The 23,328-nt window shown below is 54.1% G+C and overlaps 2 protein-coding genes across 20 annotated transcripts in view; one reads left to right on the top strand and one right to left on the bottom strand.

The window, feature by feature from the left end:
- Nucleotides 1-18,139, bottom strand: part of FKBP8 (FKBP prolyl isomerase 8) — a 21,566-nt gene extending 3,427 nt beyond the window's left edge. The window contains exons 1-9 of one of the 19 annotated variants that reach the window (XM_043536078.1): nucleotides 18,039-18,139; nucleotides 16,573-16,637; nucleotides 10,755-10,876; nucleotides 9,705-10,027; nucleotides 7,811-7,980; nucleotides 6,890-6,978; nucleotides 6,102-6,319; nucleotides 5,208-5,380; nucleotides 4,980-5,057 (exon numbers count right to left, since the gene is read on the bottom strand). In XM_043536078.1, coding sequence (XP_043392013.1) covers nucleotides 4,980-5,057; nucleotides 5,208-5,380; nucleotides 6,102-6,319; nucleotides 6,890-6,978; nucleotides 7,811-7,980; nucleotides 9,705-10,002 — 1,026 coding nt within the window. In that variant the 5' untranslated portion in view covers nucleotides 10,003-10,027; nucleotides 10,755-10,876; nucleotides 16,573-16,637; nucleotides 18,039-18,139. Of the gene's footprint in view, nucleotides 1-2,971; nucleotides 3,635-4,979; nucleotides 5,058-5,207; nucleotides 5,381-6,101; nucleotides 6,320-6,889; nucleotides 6,979-7,810; nucleotides 7,981-9,704; nucleotides 10,033-10,705; nucleotides 10,877-11,331; nucleotides 11,857-11,918; nucleotides 11,940-13,630; nucleotides 13,837-14,343; nucleotides 15,741-16,572; nucleotides 16,638-18,038 lie in introns of those variants that run through there. The other 18 variants (XM_043536084.1, XM_043536085.1, XM_037886036.2 and 15 more) reach the window with 18 other exon arrangements.
- On the top strand, nucleotides 18,081-23,328 carry KXD1 (KxDL motif containing 1). Its single transcript, XM_037886049.2, has 5 exons — nucleotides 18,081-18,216; nucleotides 19,024-19,136; nucleotides 20,018-20,170; nucleotides 21,374-21,420; nucleotides 21,951-23,328. The coding sequence occupies exons 2-5, from the start codon at nucleotides 19,042-19,044 to the stop codon at nucleotides 22,184-22,186; spliced, it is 531 nt and encodes a 176-aa protein (XP_037741977.1). The 5' UTR covers nucleotides 18,081-18,216; nucleotides 19,024-19,041; the 3' UTR covers nucleotides 22,187-23,328.

The raw sequence follows: 23,328 nt of genomic DNA, 5'->3' as shown, positions 1-23,328 counted from the left end.
CAGGAAGGAAGGGCATCCCAGAAAACCCCACATCCCCTGATGCAGCTGCCCCCCACCCTCCTTCCCTGCAGGCTTCCAGAGCCGGCAAAGCCAACCAGGAAGGGATTGCAAGGGCACTGGAGCAATGAGCAAAGTTGAATGCAGACCCCCCACCCTGGGTCATGTGTGAGTTTGGAGCAGGCCCCGAGGCAAGCTACCCAGGTAGCCCTTGGGGTCAGAGCCTGGGAATCCCTTAGACCATCTGTGGTCTCCAACCTGAGGCACTCGCAAGATCATTGCCCAGCCCTTGGCCCGAGGGGGGAAGAGATGCCTGGCCCAGAAAGCTTGAGCGCGTGTTGGGTAAAGCTTCCAGGACACCAGAGCCAACCCCAACCCTGCTCCCAGGTCCCACTAGTCTCTGTGCCCCCAGCCACGAGAGTCACGGCTGGTCGGCTTGGGAGGAGGGGAAAGTGGCCCAGGCTTGGCATAAACATGTCTAGGATTAGCATCAAGCGGGAGCGGAGCAGAGGCCAGCCCACCTCAGCCAGACGAGGTGCACTGCAGCATGGGGCTTTATGGGGAAGCGGGAGTGAAGGGAGGAGCGAGATGGGCAGGGGGGAAGGACACGCACTAGAAACCTCCCCCAACTGCTCTGCAGAGACGTAACTGACATCAGATTCCATCCTTCCTGGAAGCTGAGCCCACCTCTGCTCATCAGGTAACAGGGCCCGTCGGAAAGGGATGTTAGGTGGGTGAGGAGCCGAAGGCCACCTTCCTGTGAGGTGCTGTATGCTGATTTCACAGCCACTGGGAAAGGACTTTTTTTTGGTTGTAAAGGAGACTAAAATTCTGCCCAAGAAACAATGAACAGCAGAGATGCAGCAGTTTGTTCGGAATCCCACCGGAGAGAGAAGACAGGGGAGGCGAGGGTCAGTTAAGATCAGCTGGAAGTTGGACTCTAGCAAGATCCGTCAAGCCCATGCCAGTCTCTCTAGCGTGCTCCTGACCTGCATCCCTGTGAGCACTGGGAAGTTACGCTGGAAAGCCCCGAGGTTTCACAAGAGGTGCAGGCTAGTCCCTGCGCAGCCTGGAACTGAGCTCTCTGCAGGCTAGTCCCTGCAGTCCTACCCTCTTAGAACAGAGCTAGGTTCATACAAGACAAGTTCGAGATCCATTTAGGGGCATTTTCCCAGCACCTTGGGCAGCGAGATGTCACTGTCTCAGCCCCACTCTCTGGGATACAGCAGTACTAACCCCCGCCCCCACCGGCTGAGGATTCCTAGCAGCCATGAGCCAGCTCTCAAAGCCCACATCAGAGGAACCAAAACAGAGCCGAGAGCGGACAGGACACGAACCCAGGGCCTGGAAAGACTCAGCTATTTGGCTTCAGGCCTTTGCCCCTTGTGCAGTGGGACTGCGCCCTCTGCTGGGGGAAGCTGGATACTTGTCTCTACACAGTGGGAATCCCAAGAAGCGTCTTTGTAAAGGCATATGGGCATGGTGAAGTTACCTAAAGGAGCCAAGTTCCTTGACTTCTGTTATTTATCCTGGGTGTTTCTAAGACTCAGCTAATTTAAAGGATCCAAGTTTGCTGTTCCCCACTGATGGGCTCTCCCCACGACTCCTCTTGTTTGGAGCAATGAGAAGTCAGGGCCTTCTCGCTTTGGGTTCCTGTACGCTAGCCAAGCACTGTAAAGGAAGAGCCCTTCCCCTGCAAGCAATGCAGAATTTCCAGTTTGTGCTTTTCATGGAAAGAGATTTAGGCTCTGGAAAGAAGAGCCTTTCCAAAACCAGCCTTTGGGGCCAAATTTAATCCGATCGTTTCCAAAGTAATAAAAACCAGGGGGGCCAGAGAGAAGATTGGATTCTAGACAGTGTGTTTTTAAGATGCTTTTGAGAGTGAAATGCAACAAGTTAGCCCAGTGATTGCTGCTTGTCATAACCCCACAGGCTGTCTGCCAGGTCGGTTCTGTTAGGAAGGCATCACGTCCAATGGCTTTCATGGGAGTTGTGAGCCCATGAGGAATTCTTGGGTGCAGTCCCTTGCTGTGTAGCAGGACATTTCCAGAGCAACACCTACCCCTGCGGGGGCAGGAATTAGCCACCACTGCCTTTTCACCGACCCTATTTGAAGAGCTAGAATCTGGAACCTCCACATAGAGGGTGGGAAGAGAAATGCTCAATATTGCTGTGTGCTTGGCTTGCACCTGATGAAAGGTGCCTGACTGACAACTCTGGGGAACTGAATGATCAGACACAGATGAACGTGATTTGTTGGGGGAGAGTCAACATGGCTTTTGTAAAGGAAAATCATGCCTCACCAATCTACTAGAATTCTTTAAGGGGGTCACCATAAGCATGTGGACAAGGGTGATCCAGTGGATACAGACTACTTGGGCTTTCCAAAAGCCTTTGACAAGGTTCCTCACCAAAGGCTCTTAAGCAAAGTAAGCTGTCATGTGGTAAGAGGGAAGGTCCCCTCATGGATTGGTAACAGGTTAAAAGTCAGGAAACCAAGGGTAGGAATAAATGGTCAGTTTTCAGAATGGAGCGAGATAAATAGCAGAGTCCTCCAGGGGTCTGTACTGGGACCAGGCCTATTCAACATATTCATAAATGATCCGGGAAAAGGTGGCAAAGTTTGCAGAGGATACAAAATTGCTCAAGACAGTTAAGTTGAAAGCTGACTCCGAAGAGCTAGGAAGGGATCTCACAGAACTGGGTGATTGGGCAACAAAATGGCAGATGAAATTTATTGTTAATAAATGCGAAGTAATGCACATTGGAAAACAATCCCAGCTGTACATACAAATGATGGGGTCTAAATTAGCTGATGAGGGGATGGAACAGCTTCCGTGTGAGGAGAGATTCAAAAGGCTGGGACCGTTCAGATGGGAAAAGAGACGACTAAGGAGTGGGGGAGAACATGAGAGAGGTCGATAAAATCGTGATGGGGTGAAGCAAGTGAACAAGAAAGCGTTATTTACCCTTCACATAACAAGAACCAGGGATCACCCAATGAAATTAATAGGCAGCAGGTTTAAAACAAACAGAAGTAAGTATTTCTTCACACAACGCGCAGTCACCCTGGGGAACTTGTTGCCAGGCGATGTTGTGAAGGGCAAAAGCTAAAAACAAATTAGCCAAGTTCCTGGAGGTCAGGTACCTCACTGGCTATGCAACCCTGTGCTCTGGGTGACCCTAAAGTTCTGACTGCCAGAGGCTGGGACTGGACAACAGGGGATGGGTCACTCGATAATCGCCCTGTTCCGTTCATTCCCTCTAGGGCACCTGGCACTGACCACTGTGGGAAGACAGGACACTGGGCTAGACGGACCATGGGTCATGTTCAGACTCCTCTAAGCCACAGAGCAGGTGAAGCTACATTCTGCAGCTCATGAAAAACAAGTCCTATGTAGACGTTGTGAGTTAGTTAACACCACTGCCCTCCAGACCCCTGCAGCCTTTGCTCCTGGGAACTCTGACAGCCCAAAGGAGCGGCCAGGTCTCTGCTGGACAAGCAGCTCCTGTTGACATTCCTGATGCGCACGAGATGCTTCGGGGAGAGCTGGATTGTGGCTGACAACATCGCTCGCATACCATCATACTGGCTATCACAGCCCCCAACTGGGTCAGCTCGTCTTTGGCCTCGTCCCTATGAGGAAAAGGCACGTTCTTCCCTCAAGCGAACGCAAACCCAGTAACACCCTACAGAAACAAGGCAGTTTGCTGCTTTCACACAAGTTAAACTTTACGCTCTCCCGTCCATCTCCATCAGCCCTGGCATGGCTTTGACACCATTCATGGTAAGGAATTCTGCTACATGGCCGGCAATCACAGGGTGCGGTAAGGTCACAGAGAGACAGGCTGAACATCCAGCCAGTCCATCTGATGGGCCTAGCTAGAAATCAAACCAGGTGGCGCCTGACCTGCAAGGAAGCCAAATCCTTTTTGGACTTGCCTGGATGAGGAGGAGGGGGAGTTACCACCACCTCTCTTCCTAGCAGAGATGCTCCCTTTTACACTGTAGGCTCTTTGGGGGCAGGGACCGTCATTCACTAAGTTTGTACAGCCCCTAGCACAATGGGCCCATCCTATCTGTGACCATTAGGTGTGACAGGGATATAAAGTTTAACACCACTACAGTGAAATGCCCACTGAGATGCCTTTTCATAGTCAGGGGCACTCGCTGACAGACAGGGAGAGCTTGTCCCCAGAGCAAAGCCCTACTCTGCCCAGACACATGAAGGGTTTTGTGTATTCTGCCCCCGGCCCACGATCCTCACTGCCATCCTGGGTATTTCCTGGCTGCCTCAGGGCTTCCACTCCCGCAGCAGGGCATTAACGGGCAGGAAATTCCCCACCCAGAGCTCATCCCGGCCCATGCGCTTAACTGGAGTCCAGCTCTTTGGGGCTGCTCCCAGAGCAGAGTCAGTCATGTTCTGAACTGCCAAGCAAGGAGCCAGGGCTTGATTTCCACCCCACCCCCTGCAATGATGGCCCAAGACGCTGGAAATTGCTGGGCTGGGATCATCAATGTAGGGGGTATTTTTAACAAAGGATTGGGCTGGAGGGGCACCTGCCTGCCATGGGCCTCGACCCTGGGGGCAAAGGAGGAAGGGGAAAAAGCAGAGACCCAGTAGATCCATTTTCCCATGCGTAATCAGAGATGGTTCAGTCCCTACACTATGCAGTGTGAGCACACACCACACGGTACCATAGCAATCTGAGCCCACAGGAGACACTGAATGCCTTGCACGGGCCAGCAGAGCAGCACTGACCTGCTCCTGAGAGTGCCAGCCTATCGGCCTCCCCACGCCAGGATGGGTGGCAACACGAACACAGAGTCTCAGTGAAGTGATGCCACACGACCAGGAGCCTGGCGGCTCCGGCAGGTAAATTCTCAGCTGGTCGCTCACTTCCACTCCAGCAGCAAGAGGAACCCATTAGCCAAGCCCAATGCGCCAGCAGCCCAGCCGGCAGCAAGCACACTAGCCTACCTTGTTTGACGGCTCCAGCTTCAAAGCGGCTTTGAGGAGAGGTATGGCCTCGCTGTACTCGCCTTGCTGCGCCAGCACCTGGAAGACAAGCCACAAAGCTGAGCAGAGAGGCCCCTGGCCGGCCCCCAGCGGACACGCTCCCACCCAGGCCGCAAGAGGCCAGGGTCCGTCCAACACTCCCGCTGCCAAGGGGAGGGGGCCTCGCACAGCTCAGAGCCCCACTCTTACCTTCCCCTTGCGGAAGAGGGCCTTGATGTTCTCCGGCTGGTGCTCCAGGACCTGGGTGCAGGATCTCAGGGCAGCCTCATAATGGTCCAGCTTGAGCTGAGAGGCTGCCAGGTTGTTGAGACATTTCACCTTCACCTCCAGCAGCTCAGCCTCCTCCTCTGGGCTGAAGTGGACTGCAGAGATCCCAGAGCCGAGTTACACCCGCAGTACAGCTGCTTTCCAGCCGTGCTCCAGCTCCCTTCGGTTTGCATTGCAGAGAACCCACTTCCCTAGCCCGCAAGCCATGGAGGTGTCTAGACCTCACCTGGGCCACCAACAGCCCAAGAGGGTGATCTCTGGGGGAGCCCTAGTAGACTGCTGCTGGGCTCTGGGCAGGACAGAGAGGAGCCAGCCTCTGCCCCAAGGGGCTCACAGCCATGGACAGACCAACAGAGGGTGCCCGTGGCGACCAGGCTCTCAGAACCGTGCTGGTATGGCTGCCCGCGGGGAACGCTGGGGGCAGAGCAGGTGTGCAATGAAGGAAGCAGGCTGTAAAGCCACCAAATGCTGCTTTCCAAAAAAAATCTCCCCCCGACACCGCAGAAGGGCCCCAGGCAAGGAGGCATCTCAGAGGGCAACAGTTCCCGAAGACACAGGCTGCCAGGAGACCCAGCTCCCGGGTGGGGGATTCCCTGGCTTAGGCGAGGAGACGCTGTTCAAAGAGCAGCATGTCCCAGAGGGGCCAGCGTCACACACGAGGACGAGGAGGGCTGAGCCCTGAGGGCTGGGCACCATGGTGGCAGAGATGCTTCAGACATGCAGTAACTCCACTTCCCAGAGTCCTGCTGTCCCCAGAGAACAGCTGTGCAGGCAGGAGCAGGACTGGCTGACCCCAGGGCAAGGCAGGGCAGGTACCTTTGGAGCTGGAGTTGATGGTCTTCAGGGCGATGTCATACGAGTTGATGGCCAGCACGTAGTCCGTCTGCTGGTAGTAGAAGTTCCCGCGCTCCCGCTTGCGATTGGCCAGCTGGATTTTCTCTCTCCCCTGGAGGAGCTCCAGGTCAGGAGCGTCCTGCACGGCCAGCAGCTGCACTTCCAGGGTGAGGGCTGCGTGGGGCGGGATGTCGGGGCTCCTGCTCACGTGATGGAGGAGACGCGATGGCACCTCTCCCAGGAGGAAGCACGGGCCCAGCCGAGGCTGCGGTGGCTCTGGGGTCAGCAACGCTATAGCTCTGCGGCAGAGCCGCCTGGCGCCAGCTACTGCCCCCAAACACCCACCGGCTGCGAAGGAGCCGTGCAGATTCAGTGCTGGGGAAAGGGGCAGCCCGACAACTGACACACACAGAGGCGGCCAGACCAGGGAGGGCAGCAGAACAGACTATTGCCAGCTATGCCTCATTCCTGCCCCGGAGAAATCCCACCCTTCCCCGAGGGGCAATGGGGCCCACTGACGCCTGGGCTTATCTACTGGGACTGTGGCTAGGGGGCGAACTGTGCTGGGGACATGTTGATGAGGAATCGCACTGAGACCAACACCTCCTCTCTCTCCCCCCACGGCAGAGGCTCCAGCCTTTGGCCTCGCTGCTGCAGGCCAGGGGGCTACCCCGGCTAAGCCTCCTCTCCAAGGATCCTCCCCCCTCCCTTTGGTCCTGCTGCGGTTAGCCTCCCACAGCCTCCCCGCGCGGTCCCAGGACCCCTCTCACCTGCCCTGCGGGCCGAAGCAGTACTTGGCATCCGACATGATCAAGGCAGTTTCTCCCATTTCCAGCAGCTGTGCACACAGGTCTAGGGCCTGCAGGGACCCAGAGTTCAGAGGGAGGTCAGTGGAGGGCGCTCTCTGCTCGGGAGCAGGTGGTCATGCATTCAAATCCCACAGCCAGACTTGGGCTCCTCCCCAGAGGGCTGCTGTAGTGCAGACAAAGGGGCTGTACTGCTGGACAGGTCATTAAACCAGCACAGGAGCAGCTCAGAGTGCAGGCCGGCTGCCAAGCAAACCAGAGCGAGCCTGGCACAATGCAGGGACAGAGCAGGGGCAGGACAAGAGGGCATCAGCCTATAGCCCCAGAATTGGGGCTCTGCTTCTGAACCACAGTGCTTGGTGCAGAGTGCTGGGTCAATCAGCCAACACAACCTGGTGCCTTCGAGCGAGGCAGGGAGCCTCGCTTCCCAGGCAGGCAAAGGAAGCACTCACACGCCTCCTGTGGGTCACCAGGGGGACGCACTCCCTCCCCCACCTTCACTCTCTCCCCGAGTTCTTAGAGAATAAAGCCAGCTGCCAAATCCACCTGTCAGGATAAAGAAGAAATTCCCTGGGCCCCTCCTCCCCTGTATTGCCCCACACACAGCATTCCTCAGTTAGCCAGGTGCATTACGGAGATGACAAGGGAAAGAGATACCAGGTGTCTGCAGTCACTTGGGCCAGGCAGGATACCGGGACCAGAGGAAGCAGCCATCTGACCCACATCAGACTCTTCCATCCAAACATTCCCAGGTCCATGAACCAGGCTTTGCACGCAGGCTGGGCTCCACCAGGCAGGTCAGCTGCTGTGCAGAGATTCTTCTCCTCCCCCACCCCAAACACCTCTAGCTCCAGAGCACACAGGCCTCAGCCCCCTTGCACCTACCTGCATGACGTCGCAGTCTCCCAGGGTGAAGGAAAGGCTGGGATTGTCCTCCACCACACTGCCATCCTCCAGCATCACCTTGAGTCGGACAGTGACATCCTGGCCTTTGCGCGGCCGGCTCTCCACGCCTTGACCTGGCACCAGGGTCTTCTTCTTGAGTAAGCCACTCCCTGGGGAGAGAGATGGGAGCCAGAAGCACATCACACCCAGTGGGAGATAGAAAGGCTGTCTTGGCTCATGTTGCAGATGTCCACTTGGGTTTAAAGGGGAGGCAGGGGTGGGGAGGCAGCCAAGTTGGCACTTTCCCACTAGGGGGCTGATGCCGGGCTCAGAGCTGGCCACGCAGCCACTGCTCCCATGGCTCATGTTGACAAGAGCGTGGTGGCCCTGAAGAGCCACTGGATTCAAAGCCCTGGGGAACAAAGGCTCCTGGATAGAGACACCGAGGAGGGAGAGCGGGACAAAGCAAACTCACCCCCAGCAACTACCACCAACCTGCTGCTATCCTGCCAGGGAGGGACGGGGCTAGAGACAAGAGTGAGGGTTCACACTCCATGGACTCTCTGCTGAGACGTTAGCTGGGGGATCCCCCGAAGAGCTGCCACTTACCTCTCTGGGGCAGGGGCTGCATCTCGCTCAGCATTTTGTAGGTTCCAAGACCAGAAAGGACCACTGTGATCAGCTAGTCTGACCGCCCGGATAACACAGACCAGAAACCTGCCCCCAGTTCATTCTAGGGCAGCTCTTTGTATTTAACCATCGGGACAATTTACCGAGGGTCACAGGGGCGTCTCCAACACTAGCCATTTCTAAATCAAGACTGAATGTTTCTCTAACCGATCTGCTCTAGGGATTATAAGGGGGCAGGTCTCTAGCCTGTGCTCGCAGGGGGTCAGACTAGATGATCACAATGGGCCTTTCTGGTCTTGGGATCTATGAATCCTTTGGAAAAATCATCCAAATCTTGATTTTAAATTCGCCAGTGATCAAGAACCCACCTTGCCCCCTGGTAAATGAGTTAATGACTCTCACTGTTGAAAATTTACATCTTATTTCCAGTCTGAATTGGTCTGGCTTCACCTTCCAGCCCTTCAGGGGACAACATTAACACAACTGGTTGACTATTCTGAAGAGCCCATCATCAGATCTCCGTTTCCCAGGTAGGGACTTACAGACGGACCAAGTCTTCCCTTAACCTTCTCTTTGTCACAACGAACAGACTGAGCTCCTGAGTCCCTCCTGGAGGGGCACGTCATCGAATCCTTTCAACAGCCTTGTGGCTTTTCTCTCAAAGCCCTCCAGTGTATCAACATCCTTCTTGAACTGTGGGCACCACTGCTGGACACAGGATTCCAGCCACGGTCGCACTGGTGCCAAGTGCAGCGGTAACAACCTCTCTGTGCCCACTCGCCATCCCCCAGTTTGTGCCTCCCAGGATGGCATTAGCCCTTCTGGCCCCAGCATCTCAGCGGGTGCTCTCATTCAGCAGATTAGCCACCACAGTCCCCAGATCTTTTTCTTCTTGGGAAGCACTAGCACACTGTGAATGCTGCAGCGATCCAAGTCAACAACCTACATGCCACGGGGGGCTCGGCCGAGATCCTCCCGAATGAACACACCCCTGACGCACAGGAGACGCTGTAATCAAATTGCAGTGATGGCTGACACCTGACCTGGGCACAGACAGGTGGCTCAGAGGCCAAAGGCTCCATAGCGAGGTATCAGCCACACCCTCGGGCCCTCTTTCCCACACCACTACGGCATCTCCTGAGCTGCTGCAGGGGGCACATAGGAGCCCTGACTTCAGCCTGTTTGCCCTCGCTGGGAGGAGGGAGAAGGGGAAAGGCTTGTGACAACAGGAAACAGCATGGCATCTTCCTACACAGGATCTTACCCAAGACATCAAGCCACTCCTCAGCTGCCTGGGGCATGTTGGAGACCTCCTCCGGGGCCTGCTCTGACCCAGGCACCTGGGTGTCATCTCTGGCTGGTGGGGCCCTTCCCGTCCCTATGTCCTCCAGAGGGGGGAGTTCACTCAGGTCATCGTCATCATCCTCATCTAGGACTTCAAAGTCCTCCCCACTGTCCAGCATGGAGGCGCTGGCCTTGGCGAGGCCCGGTGAGCTGAGATCGATGCTGGTGTCAGCCCAGTCAGGGGAGCCATCGGCTGGACCCTCCCCTCCAGAAGCCATTGCAGAGAGGTGAGGATCAAACTAACTAGGAAGTAAAGACAGAAGAGGATGTTTTGTTTGGGGTTTTTCCCCTGGGGAGAGGCAGGGGAGGGGGGAAGAGTTTAGAAGAGCTGTAGTTTGAGATTCAAGAACTACCTTGAAATGGGGCCTTGGAACCCAGCTCCCTCCTCCCCCCAGCCCAGCAGCCCTTGGGGAAGTCAGCACTCACACTCTGATAAACAGTGATCGCTCATACACAGCCACGGTCCAGGACCGTGAGAGAGACTGCAAATGGAACAGAACCAAAGCACCTGAAATTGCTACTCCCTCACTGAAGCACAGTGGGGCACATTTGCCCGTTGCTCCCCAGCCCCCATCCAGGCTGGTGCCTGAACTCTGGGTGCAAATTGACCGGCTATGTTGTAGCTTGCAGCGGTCTCTGGTCTTTGCCATGAGCTTCGCAGGGCTTCTCCTCCGGCTCTCAAAGCCAGAAGCCCGGCATGGAAGAGTTAATCTGAAGCTGATCCCAGGATCACTGCAACCACACGTTTCCCTAACTAGTTTCCATTTATAGCAAGACCTAGGAGCTGGGCTCTGCTGGGAGATGAAGTCTAACATGGCGCAGCATGGGGAGGAATTAGGAACCATCAAGCTCACAGGCAGAGGGAAAATATTTCCCAGATACAGAGTCTACAGCCAGATGGGTGGCAGGCGAGCCTCTCACCAGGGTTTTAGAAAGGCCTGGCTGACAAACACCTGGCAGTGGAGATTACCCCAGAGCTGGAGGAACAGGCTGGACTGTACCCTCAGGCAGGCTCTTGGTCTTCAGTCAAGGGGACAGTTCCAGAAGGCCACCCATTCGGCGAGGGGCTTCATTCCTCTTTTCCAAGGGTATCTTTAAATAAAATAAAATCAATTAAGAAAGCTTGAGGAGACTCTTGCAGAGTCTGCAATCCCCACCCAGCCCCCATTTGGGGATGTCTGGACCCGGTACCAGAGCCACCCATACACTGTGCTGCTTTAGAGCCAAGTATTGCAAAATAATCCCTGGGAAGAGGCGAGCGAGTGATGCCGCCAAGAGTCCAAGGGCAGACAGATTATGTCAGCCCAGCTTCCCAGCCTGGCCTCACACTCAGAGGGTGGAGGACACACTAAGGCCTCAAAGAGAAACAACAGGAACCTTGTGTCTCCACCGCAGAGCCCACCGCTGCTCTGGGTATGGCAGAGAGCACTCCCAGCAACAAGGGAAGCTTGTTCACAGCAAGAGCTCGGTCTGCAAGCAAACGCCATTTGCTGGGAGCTGTTTATGACACACAAAGAGCCACGAGTAGCTCGCTGAGGAAAAGGTACCTGCTGCTAAGAGCAAACACGCTAACAGATCAGCTCCCGGCCAGGGCAGGAGAAGGGCGAGGCACCCCCCTGCACTGGGGCAGCCAGCTCACAGACGGGACAGGAACACCCTGGCTAGCGTCAGACAACGCGAACCCAGCTCCACAGAGGAGAGAGGAGAGCAGAGCGCCCATCAGCCTGGGCCGAGCAGGCAATGAACACATAAGAGAACAGGTTTGGGATGGACAGGAAGAGACTGGTCTGGTGACAGCTGATGGAGATCAGCTGCCTTAGCATTCTCCTCCGGAGTAGGTGTCAGCCTTGCTGCCAGCTAATTACAGAAGCGAAACCAAGGCTGGTCTTGGACACCAGCCCAGGACCGCAAAAGAAGACCTATGACCTACACTTGGAACTGGAGATATCGAGGCAAATAACTGTGGGGGCCACGTTCAGCAGCCATAGAGGGACTGCGAACAGAGTCTGCACAAACACCCAGACAAGAGCTACAGTACAGCGCCTAGCACCTTGGGGCCCCAGCCGTGGATTGAGCTTTGAGGCCCTAAAGCAATACACATGATAAAGGATACCGCTCAGAACGGTCCGCCCACCAGCTCGGAGCTCTAGGCTTGCTGGAGAGCATCCTTCTCCCCGTCTGGGTCCTTCCAGCCTCCTGGCTAATGCACCATCATGCACCAAACAGCAATGCCTGGATCTAGCCATTTGTATCCACTATGGCAGGGGTTCTCAAACTGGGGGTGTGACCCCTCAGGGGGTCACAAGATAGTTACGTGGAGGTCACAAGCTATCAGTTTTATGGGGCTGACAGCCCTGAGCCCCCATTAAATTAAATTGCCCCTGCCCCCGTTTTTAACTTACAAGGGGGGTGATACTCAGAGGCTTGCTGTGTGAAAGGGGTCACCAATACAAAAAGTTTGAAAACCACTGCTCTACAGCAAAGGCACAGGCCAGAAAAGAGCCATATTTCAGGAAGTTACTCCTCAATGTCACACCCACCCCCTCCAGTTATCGAAAGGGAAAGACTGGGGAGTTTTAAATAAAAGTTCTCTCTTCACCACTGCCACAGTTCGTTTCCCTTTCTCTCTCTTTGGGACTGGGAAAGATGCTCAGATCCATAGCGATGAGGACCAGGTGAGTAGCTAGACAGACGGGGGATAATAATCCTGATTGTCTCCCATGCTTAGTCCCTGGCCTGAAGAGTTTTACAGTGTAAATCACAGGCCCGTCTGTGCACAAGGGGCCCTCTGGGAGCTACCACAGTAGAATAATGAAGATCAGGCCCATAAAAAACAAATAAATCCAGCCCGGTCAGCATCCCCTTCTGGTTCTCAGGCCCTTACTACTGGCCAGGCTCCTTGTGATCCCAATGCAACATGCGAGGTAAAGTTACACTCCCTCTAAATGTAACGGACATATTTCTGTTCACACTTGTCACTCTGCTGAGCGTGCTCCCAGAACCCTGGGCCCTGAAAGGACGGGCACGACTGGGACAAGCCCAGGAGCTTCCCTTAACCAGTCACTGGCCAGGGAGACTCAGGGGTCTGGCAGGCCCAAGACACTTTGCTGCTGCTTATGGCCTGAGTGAATTCATCCTTGCCTTAACCCCTGCCCCCCCACCCCCGCCCATTGCCTGGGGGCTTTGCCTCTCTCACTGCCAGTCCCTCCAGCCCAGGCTGCCAGCCCAGCTACGAGACAGGCTGCAGCAGCACGCTGGGTCCCCACAGGGAACACACGCACCCAGCTGGGACACTTAGCAAACAACAGGCCAGTTAGAGGTTGTAGTCACCATGCCAAGGTACAAGTCCTTTAAGAGGCAGGACCCTAGCTACCCACTCCCGCTTTCCTGGGCTCCTGCCCACACCACCCTGGGGGGGAATTCAGAGTAAAGCCGCCAGCCAAGAGCACAGCATGGACTGGCACCCTGCAGGGAGAGCCCATCCAGAGACTCATGCCGCTCCAGTCTACAAAAAAGCACCAGAAGGCAGCCTAATTCTGTGAGCCCCACGATGCTCGGAGAACAGCCTGGATTTACGTGACAGCGTTTCCCAACACCGCAGCATGGGGCAGGAAATCACATTTTCCCCTAGTAGGCGTTTCAGTGAGGGAGCGACCCAAAGCCTCTGTGCGGGGCCCAGCCCAAATGGGCAACACCCGCAGGAGCCTTGGCCCAGCGAACAAGCCCGGGCAGAAGCGCAGGTATCGTCCCCTCCAGCAGTTGGCCTTTTCAGGCCCCGCTTCCCAGCAGGAGCCACCCACAGAAAGAGATGGCAGGACACAAGCACCAGACTTAACAGGAGCTCACCACTAACACGGTGAGAGCGATACGGGGACTGGACCCTTCAGCCTCCCCGAAACCCCAGGGAGCAGGGACGGAGGCCCCCGCCCTTCTCTGCCAAGCCGCTGCAGGTCACACAGCTGCTCAGCGGGCGCCGTGGGGGGGCTGCCCCTTGGAACTATCCCCCTCCACAGAGTCCTTCTGCGCACCCCGCCGCGGGGCTCCCCCGGGCCGGCCCCGGACCTCCCTCCCGCTCCTCCCGGGGCCCCCTCCCGGGGCTCCCCCCACCCCGCTCCTCCCGGGGCCCCCTCCCGGGGCTCCCCCCACCCCGCTCCTCCCGGGGCCCCCTCCCGGGGCTCCCCCCACCCCGCTCCTCCCGGGGCCCCCTCCCGGGGCTCCCCCCACCCCGCTCCTCCCGGGGCCCCCTCCCGGGGCTCCCCCCACCCCGCTCCTCCCGGGGCCCCCTCCCGGGGCTCCCCCCACCCCGCTCCTCCCGGGGCCCCCTCCCGGGGCTCCCCCCACCCCGCTCCTCCCGGGGCCCCCCTGCCCCGCTCCCGGACCTCCCTCCCCCCGGGGCTCCCCCCCGCCACTCCGGGGGCCCCCGCCGCCACTCCCGGGGCCCCCCCTGCCCCGCCCCCGGGGCGCTCTCAGCCCCCCCCGGGCCGGGGAAGCGGCTTGGCCCAGTCCCCCGGGCGCCCCTGCCCTTCACGGGCCCCTCGCCGAGGCAGGGCCATCCCTACACGGGCTAGCGAAGCGGCCGGCCGCGCTCGGACACGGGCACCAGGCAGGGGCCGCCCCGCGAACCCCCCCGGCCAGCGCCGCCCCCAGGAGCTCCGGCACCCACCTGGCCTTTGGGATCAGCTGCTCCAGCCCCGCCCCCCGGCTCTCATTGGCTCCGCCGGCCTGCTCCAGGCCCGCCCGCAGCTCTCATTGGCTCCCCTGGGTGGGGAAGGCTGCCGCTAAGTGGCTGGCTGCAACGCCCGTCCCGCCTGGATCGGCCTTTGCCCGGAGCCTTCTTAAAGGGGCCGCGGCCGGTGAGGCTGCGCGCAGGTGGGCTCAGCGCGGGCTGCCCCTGCTGGGGCGAGCGGGGGCTCTGGGCTGGGTCCCCGGCGTGGGGGGGAAGGTCGTAGCAGCCCCCACTGCCATGCAGAAGGGGCAGCCAGCAGGCCCCAGCATGCACGGCTGCACCCCAGCCCTGGGGAGATGGCGGGCCCCAGCATGCACGGCTGCACCCCAGCCCTGGGGAGATGGCGGGCCCCAGCATGCACCGCTGCACCCCAGCTCTGGGGAGATGGCGGGCCCCAGCATGCATTGCTCTGATCCAAGGTGGTAGCCACCCCATGGGGATGGCACAGCCCATCAGTGCGTGTGCCATTTGATGCTGGCAGTCTGGACTCTGCCTCTCCTTTGCAATTTGGACTGAGACAAAACCCCTCATTTTAATCCCTGGATTCTGTGTGGCTACACAGAGCTGGTGTCCCGGTCACTTTTGTGGCTGAAAGTTATCTACCTCCGAAATGCAGTCACTGCACCCTCATTCATGGTCTTTGTCACACGCTGCATCCCCGGGGGACCTGGCAGGTTGAGAGGTGTGATCCGGGCAGAGCACTGCAGTCCCTCTGCGGGTGGCATCTCTTTGTCAATGACACTATGTATGTGTGGCTGAACTCTGCGGGGAAGAGGGCGCATTCTGTCTTCCCCGGCGTAAACCTCCAATCTTCCTCCCATGTGCTAATAGCTCAATAAGTTTCCACGTTCTTAGATGCTTCCCTTCTTATGTACTGGGAGCGGGATAGATTGTACCAGTCTTCGGGAATTCTCTTGTGCCGGTTTGATCACTCTGCTCATCCATTTTGTGCCTCACTCATGCAAGACTTTCACTAGGTCTGCCATCACTTCATCAGGTCCCTTTGCCTTCATTTCCTGGACCACACTTCTCACCTCCTCCTCTGTTAGATCAGGATCAGGCATCACATTAAGATCATATGTTGGTAACTCTGCCCTAAAAGGGGTTTGCCTGTTTAAGAGACTCTCAAAGTATTGTTTCCAACTGTCCTTTCACTTGTTTGGATGTTACTAGCAATCTCCCCTGACCATCATTTACCAATGGTGTTAGAATACCACCCTCTATCCCTTAGCCCTTCATATGGGTTATATCTCAAAATTAAATTACTATTGGATCTTACTCATTTTTATCACAACATAGGGCACAAATCCTCCATCATACTCACTGACACCAGAGAAAGTATTTTTAAATTCGTAGAAATCTGGGGCTAGGTACCATGGTAGATACCTCCAGGAGATATACAAAGAACTTTCCCTAGAATGTGTAAAGTATGGTCCAGTAACATCTGTCAGCAGGCAGCATTCTGAAATTGACACTGCAATATGAGAACCTAAAGGAAGAGATGAAGAAGTAAGCCCCAGTTCAGGAAACCATCCCTATTTGGGACAGCACTTGAGCACATGCTTTACATGCACCTACAATTAATCACATGCTTCAGTGCTTTCTTGAAGTGTAGCCCTAGACTACTCTGCTTTAATACTCATTTAACAAACAGAAGATCAACAGAGAAATTTGAGATTTAAACAAAATAAGGTCACTGTCCCCGTTAGGATGAGCAGATCAATTCTTCTCCATTATTCATATCACTTTCCTGCACACACAAAGGAGCAATATTCAGTGCAAGGTTACTGATTTACCTCTAGGTTACATTTCAACCAGGAACTTGCTGTATTTTAATTTTTCTGTAAGAAAGGAAACATGATTTTTTCTGAGGGCAAAAGATCACCCATTTGTGACGTATGTCCAAGGTCACCAGATCACCACCTTGTGATTTTTTTTCCAAGTCACTTGACCACTGGTTCATATATATATATATATATATGTATCTATACACACCACTGGTTCATACGGATATTTTTATATAAAAGGGACCTTACTGGACATGGGAGGCCTTCATCCTCACCTTCTCTTCTTTATTTTCTGTCTGAGTCATGCAAGCTTTTAAAATGACACCATCCACATCAAAATCTGAGGAGAAATGTTGAACATATTCAGAAATCCATTCACATGGCCTTGCAAAACTACCTAGAGATGCATAACTTTTTAAAACTGAAGTTGTTTTTAAGATTGCCAGGCCAGTAGTGAAAGAGGATGAAATTTCCTTTCCTTCTTATGGTCTGTGATGTTGCACGCATGCACACACACACACTTTTGGTGTGAGTGAGATGGACGGAATTTCTATTAATGAAAGACCCTTGATTTAGATTATTAAGGGGAAAGAGTGCTAAATGAGGCCCTGATTTTAGAAAATCTGGAAGATAAGTGGAAAAGGAAGCAGCATTTCAGCTGGTCTGACTATCTGTGCTGGCAACGTCTGCCTTGTCTGATTTATCGGTAACTTTGAGGCTTACTGCAAACTGAGAAAAAAGTGAAGCAATAATTTTCCTGAAAAAGCCCTGCAAGCTCTCGTATTTTTTCTGACAAATGACTCACCGAGACTTGGGGAACTTTTCTCTTGGTGATTTGTGCTGACAAAGAAGCTTGAAGTTGGACCAGCCTGTGCACTTACTGGACCTTATACAAAGTAGGAAAAAGTTGCTTTGATTTTATTCCAGTCCACTGGACTCAACCTGTACGCTGCTCAGCCAATCTGTCTTTGATTTAGTTTCCTAGCAATGTACAAGAATGTACTGCTCCCAGAGAACCTCATAAATATTTCTCTGCCAGTGTAGTTACCCCAGAGCCCTTCTGGTCACATTAATCTTCTACAGCCTCATCCCTGAGGAAATTTATCTCTAGCGATGGGGGGGGGGGGGCTTATGTTATCCATATAGCTGAGGGGTCACATGAACTTGAACTGTTACCCACTGGGCCAGGGTCCCTACAACATCAAGGCCAGTTTCCATGCTCTGCCAGAGTCCCCCCAGTGCCCATGACCCCTGCCCAGCTGGCTTCTCCACATCAAAGCCCACAACTGTATTACTTTTGTTGGAGCCTCCCCCTAGAGAGACCCAGAGGGGAGCTGTGGGAGCCCCCCCCCTCAAACAGATACTGAGGGGGGGGAGCTGAGGGGGCTCCCCCTTGGGACACTGAGGGGGAGCGGGGTTGTGGGGGGGCTCCCCCATAGAGCACTGAGGGGGGAGGGGAGCTGAGGGGGTGGGGTGTTGTGGGGGGGGCTCCCCCACAGAGCACTGAGGGGGAGGGGGAGCTGTAGGGGGTTTCCCTTGGGACACTGGGGGGGAGCGGGGTTGTGGGGGGGCTCCCCCATAGAGCGCTGAGGGGGTGGGGTGTTGTGGGGGGCTCCCCCACAGAGCACTGAGGGGGAGGGGGAGCTGTAAGGGGTTTCCTTTGGGACACTGTGGGAGGGGGAGTGGTGGCGGGCTCCCCCAGGGGGGCAGGGGCGGGGATTCCCGGCGGGACCTCACGCACATGTACGTCCTGACGCGCCGGTCACGTCGTACGCGTGACCTCCATCCCGGAAGTGAGGCTCCAGCCCGAGGACCCCACGAGCCGCCGCCGCCGGCCCACAGAGCCCCCTGGCCGGGGCGCCGCGTCCGTTATGTGAAGGCGGCGGCCCCAGGCTGGGCGGGGGGAGCGGCCCGTCCAGGTGCGCGGCCTCCGGCTGGGGAGTCGGGGGGGCCCCGCGCCAATGGGGGGCCCCCCGACTCCCATGGGGCGGGGCTTTGGGGGGGTCTCCATCCAATGGGGGCGGTGATTCCATACCAGGCGGGGTCATGAGCTGTCCCTATCCAGCAGGGGAGGGGCCAGGGGGGTCCCCCATCCAGTGGGGGGCCGGGGGGCCCTATAGGGAGAGGGGTTATGGAGGGGCCCGGGGTTCCCTAGGGGCGGGGTCCTGCAGGGAGAAGCGTTACAGGGTGTCGCCTTCCCGTGGGGGTCTGCGTTCAGTGGGGACAGCTGAGGCCCCTGGGGAAAGGGCTTGAGGGGTGTCGGAGTTGGGGTGGTCCCCATACAAGGGGCTGGAAGGGTCTCCAGCCAGGCATGAGCCTCTTTAGCTGGCCACATCTCTAAAGGATCCAGATTTCCTCCTGGGGGTCGGCGGGGCCATACTTTATCCCATGAGCTGTCTAGGTGTGCGGCTTTGGCTGGGCATCTCTGTAGCGGGACTAGATCTTGCCCTCTGGGAGAGGGTGAAGGGCTGCAGGGGCTGCGGTTACAGCGAGCGGCTTTGGTCTCATTGCGGCAGTTCTGGTTCTGTGTAAGGTAGCAGCGAAGGCGTGGCTGGTCCGGGAGGGATTCTGCTTTCTTCCTTCCTCAAGGATCTGACTGTTGTGAAAAACAGTTTGAGGGCGTCTGATGCTGTTAATTGTTGGTAGGGCCGGTGAAGGAAGCTGCTTTGTGTTTTTATGAGCAGCCCTATGAACTTCCTCTCTGTATCTCTATTCCCTTCCTGCAGGCTGCAGTGTACAGTAAAATGGAGCCCACAGCCTCTGGTGTGTTTTGCAGCAGGGTGCTAAGTATGGTGAACTCTGAAGACGTGAACGCCATTATTTTGGCTCAGAAGAATATGTGAGTCAAGTGGAATCTTATCAGCCAAAATACCCTGCTGTTCTGTTCAATAAATATACAAATATCCTTCTAATTGCTAGTAATTCAGAGAAACTGGATGACTTGGTGGGATTAGCATGTGATACAAAACCCCTGGTCACGATTTCAAATCTGTCCTAGGTTGCCAGTGACTAACTGACAGCTGTTCTGTTCAGTGCCTGTCAAAATGAGTTGCAAGGTCTTAGTTCAATTCCTAGTGGGCATGTGTCTGGGCTGCAGAAGAGAGGGTTACATTTGCCACTTGTAGGCTGTCCTAGCTGAGAGGTCAAAGACTGAAAGAGCTGATCTTTCCAGGGCATGGGTGAGTTGCTTTGTGCTAATGCAAACTTCCTCGATTGCTGGTACTTTGTCAATTCTGGGAATAAACAGAGGCCTTTAGTTTGCAGGGCAGTCAAGTCAGCACCATCCTCAGTGCTGAATTCGTTTCCTTTTTTAAACAAATTTTAAATATTAAGAAAAGTCCATCCATCACGTCTTAGCTGATCTTCACGTCTGTTCTCCCTTTTTGCTGCTGCTTTAAACTCCTCAATTCACTTATTTTGAATTCTTCCCTCAACCCCCAAATTTTCTGACAACTTTCCTGTCAGTAGAAATAGTCAATTAGACTCTGATTTCACTAGGGTTTTGCCCAGGGTGGAATTTTGCATGCAGAGTTCTCTGGGCAGGACTGGGGCTTTAATCACTTCAAAAGCTTTTCAAGGAGGGGAAAAGACGGATATAATTTTCTTTCTGACTTTTGTGGGGTTTGTGCATGTTTTGAGATAATTGTGAAAAGTCTTACCTGGTGTGCTTTCTTTTTGGAAACTCATGGACAAATTCCCCATGTCTCTTTCTCGCTCTAGGCTCGATAGATTTGAGAAAACCAATGAGATGTTGCTCAACTTTAATAATCTATCCAATGTACGCATGCAGCAGATGAACGAGAGGTTCCTGCATCACACTAGGACGCTGGTGGAAATGAAGAAAGATCTAGATAGTATCTTCCGAAGAATCAGGTGGGCTCTGGATTCAGGGTCTGGGATGCGGCATCTTTCTCTTGTGCCTCCTATTGGATGATAGAGGAAGGGCCCTGAGTGGATTCAGAGGGTGTCCTGCCCTGCTTTCCCTGTCCCAGGCAAGGTCACTGAGTCACAGTGACCTCTGTACAGCACCCCAGGAGGGTCAGAAAACGACAGAATGGTGACTAACAAACTCAGAAGGGGAGTGAATAAAAGGCATAGCTTGCTTTTACTCTGCAAAACAAACCAACATGGGAAGGAGGAGGGATGTGGTGTTTGCCATAGTACATTGGGTGTCAGGCTCCTGGCTTCCAGACCTAGCTCTGCCACTGACCGTGTGACTCTGATCAAGTTACTTCACCTCTCCGTGCCTCTGCAAAATGGGGAAAATGCAGACCCACCTCACAGAGGGCTTGTGAGGCTTAATGCTTGTAAAGGGATATGCTATTCTTGGGTGAAATGTGGTAGAGAAGGATTACATATTATTTAAAAACTTCTGATTTCAATTCTGGGGACAGCCTTGTCTCTGCTAAGGTGGAGGTAAAGTCATGAGACTGTCAAGAGTCTGCAAAGCAGTAGAGTATTTGTTGATTTACAGTGAATTACTTTATTCAAAAGCTCTGGGGCAAGGGGGGTGTTTTGGCCCCTTTACTTCTCAGTGCATGGAGAGCAACAACAGGTGCCCCTGCCCTGTGGTGGGGAGGTGCAGCAAGCAGACAGTCCATGAAGAGACCGGGAGGCTGCTGGAGCAATCAGGGGCTCTGGAGCTGCTGCTCCTTGGTTGGGGCGCGTGACACTTCTCAACGCTGCAGTGCCCCATTTCCAGGGTGGGAAGGGACCTCAGGCTCCCTGCTTGCTACGGGGTTTAATAAAGTGCTTGAAGGGAAGTGTCCCCTGGGGGAACATCTGGCGAGAGGAGATGTGGTCAGGACGTGACACGTCACGCCTCACATCTACCCTTTGTTCAGCAGGGTCTGGAGCTCAGGAGGGCCTGGGATTTCTGTTCCTGCAACAGCATGAATGTGCAGTGCAGGGGCATTTTATCTTAATCTGCTTAAACGGTTCCTGCAACAAAGCTTGTTCTGCTGAATGCTTGGCAGCTCTTTTGTTGGAGGGGAGGGGGCAGTGGGTTGGTAGATATATTTATGTAGTTTGTTAAAACTCAGCTCTCTTTTTCTTCTCCCTCCTGCCCCCTTACAGGACCCTAAAAGGGAAGCTGGCCAAACAGTACCCAGAAGCTTTCAGCAGTGAGTGTCTCCTTGTTATTCAATCTGATTTACAGCCTTTATATTGGCTTCCTTCCACTCTGATAAATCAGTACTTCTTGGTAATACAGCACCGGTTACTCTAGAGTCCCAGTGCATCCGAAGCTAAAGAGAAATGTGTGTTTGGGGCAGGCAGCTTGCAGTGGGGAGTCTCTAGTGAGATTTTTTTTTTTAAACACCTCTGTGTTACCCAGTGAAAGGTGGCTGGGTGTAGGGTACAAAGCTGCAACTGGCTGCCAAGTTGAGTGCACATCATAGCAAAAGAGCTGGCAGGTTTTTTGTTACTAGAATAATGAGCAGCCAAAGATTTTTGAAATAGAAATTGTAAGTTCGAACACCCTCGAGTCCTTCCTCAGTCCATTTTGGTGATGTTTGAGGATTCCTTCTGCAGTCATCTGTTTCCTCTTGCTGATACCTGTACCATGTCGTCTTTACTCTGCGTAGCTGGAGTAGCATATGTGGCAAAGATAGAATAAACTGCTGAGGTAACAATTATGTCTCTCTCCTTTCAGATATTCATGAATCTCCAATTCTAGAAGATGACGATGATTTTGACCCTATTCCAAAAAGTACGGCGACCACAATTGCTACCTCTGAGCAGAGTACGGGATCTTGTGACACAAGCCCTGACATTATTTCTCCAACCATGAGTCAGGATTTTGAGGATTTATCACAAAGCCGGTATGATTCTCCAGCTGTTAATGGACAGAGCCTAACAGATGATGAAATGGCCAATGAGCTGGACTAACACATACTAAAAACTAAGGCATCAGCTGAATCAGCTGCATGGACTGTGGAGTGCAACCAGAGAACTTCCTGTCCTGTATTTATATTTCTGTGTTTCCTTGGCCATTTACTTTTTTTGTGGGGAGAGGGAAAGTGAGGGCTGTGTGGAGAGGGGCCCATCACATGGTATTCAAAACTGCCATCATAATGCAAACATCGAGTCTGGGTATGGCAAACATGCAAAATGTATGGATTGAAATGTCTCTTCTCTGTTCTTGTTTGTGTGTGGAGGGGAGAGCAGTAAACCCAAAGGTTAGCTTTGAACATTAGTTTCTGGACAAATAGAGATCTTCTCAGAAGAGTACTCTAACTGCTTTTCTTTATACTTTTCTTAAATAATTTACTTGGTTTTACGCAGAAATCTTGAGGCTCTGTAATTTACAGTGCATGCAAACCCAAACTATAGCCTCCTTACTGGCGTGGTACAAATCTCTCTCAGCTGTGGCTCGCAGGAGCTTGTACTTGCAAAGCAACAGTAGCTTGCTTTTTGTGATCTTCTCTGCCTTCTGAGAGGCCTGCCTGCACTACAGGGCCATGTAGCTAATTAATATATACTAATGATTTCTCTAGCACCTACAGAACGTCTTTTCCCACACGGTAGCGAAAACCTGAAGTCCTCTTTTCGTAAGTGCGCAGCTGTTCTGTGCCACAGCTTGGATTTTCAGGAGGGAATCTTTCATAACCGCACTTCCATTGCTTAATGGAGACCTTTGACTGGAACAGTTTGACAACTGCTATGGCTGTACCTTGCTCTCTATAGTGTTCATCATATGTTAAATTATCAGGTAGTTTCTTTGGGTAAAACCTTTCATTTTTCAAACAGTGATAAAGACCCTGTACCGAAATGTCTGCTTTTTGTCTGTTTTCATCTTTGACTTTGCCAATGTCTGTGTTAATGTATTACTGAGAGCCAGGATGGAAATAACTAAACCTGTCGTCAACCTAAGAGGGAGGGGAAAGTTGCCCTCTAATCCTCAGTGGCTGTGATCAGCATATCTCCAGAAATATTATAGTGAAAAGAAAATATTTTTGTATTACATGTTTACAAATGCTAGGAGAAAATAACCAATAGAGAATTCATTAATAAAACATCCATCCAAAACA

Source organism: Chelonia mydas, chromosome 25 (genome assembly GCF_015237465.2).
Source record: "Chelonia mydas isolate rCheMyd1 chromosome 25, rCheMyd1.pri.v2, whole genome shotgun sequence".
Classification (NCBI taxonomy): domain Eukaryota; kingdom Metazoa; phylum Chordata; order Testudines; family Cheloniidae; genus Chelonia; species Chelonia mydas.
Note: the sequence above shows the minus strand (reverse complement) of the source record. Positions and strands in the feature narration are given on the sequence as shown.

What these genes read in the sequence shown, in the direction of transcription:
- KXD1 (XM_037886049.2), top strand. Translation starts at nt 19,042, where the DNA reads ATGGAGCCCACAGCCTCTGGTGTGTTTTGCAGCAGGGTGCTAAGTATG. An exon ending in ATTTTGGCTCAGAAGAATAT is followed by an intron (nt 19,137 to 20,017) that starts GTGAGTCAAGTG and finishes TTCTCGCTCTAG; the next exon opens with GCTCGATAGATTTGAGAAAA. An exon ending in GTACCCAGAAGCTTTCAGCA is followed by an intron (nt 21,421 to 21,950) that starts GTGAGTGTCTCC and finishes CTCTCCTTTCAG; the next exon opens with ATATTCATGAATCTCCAATT.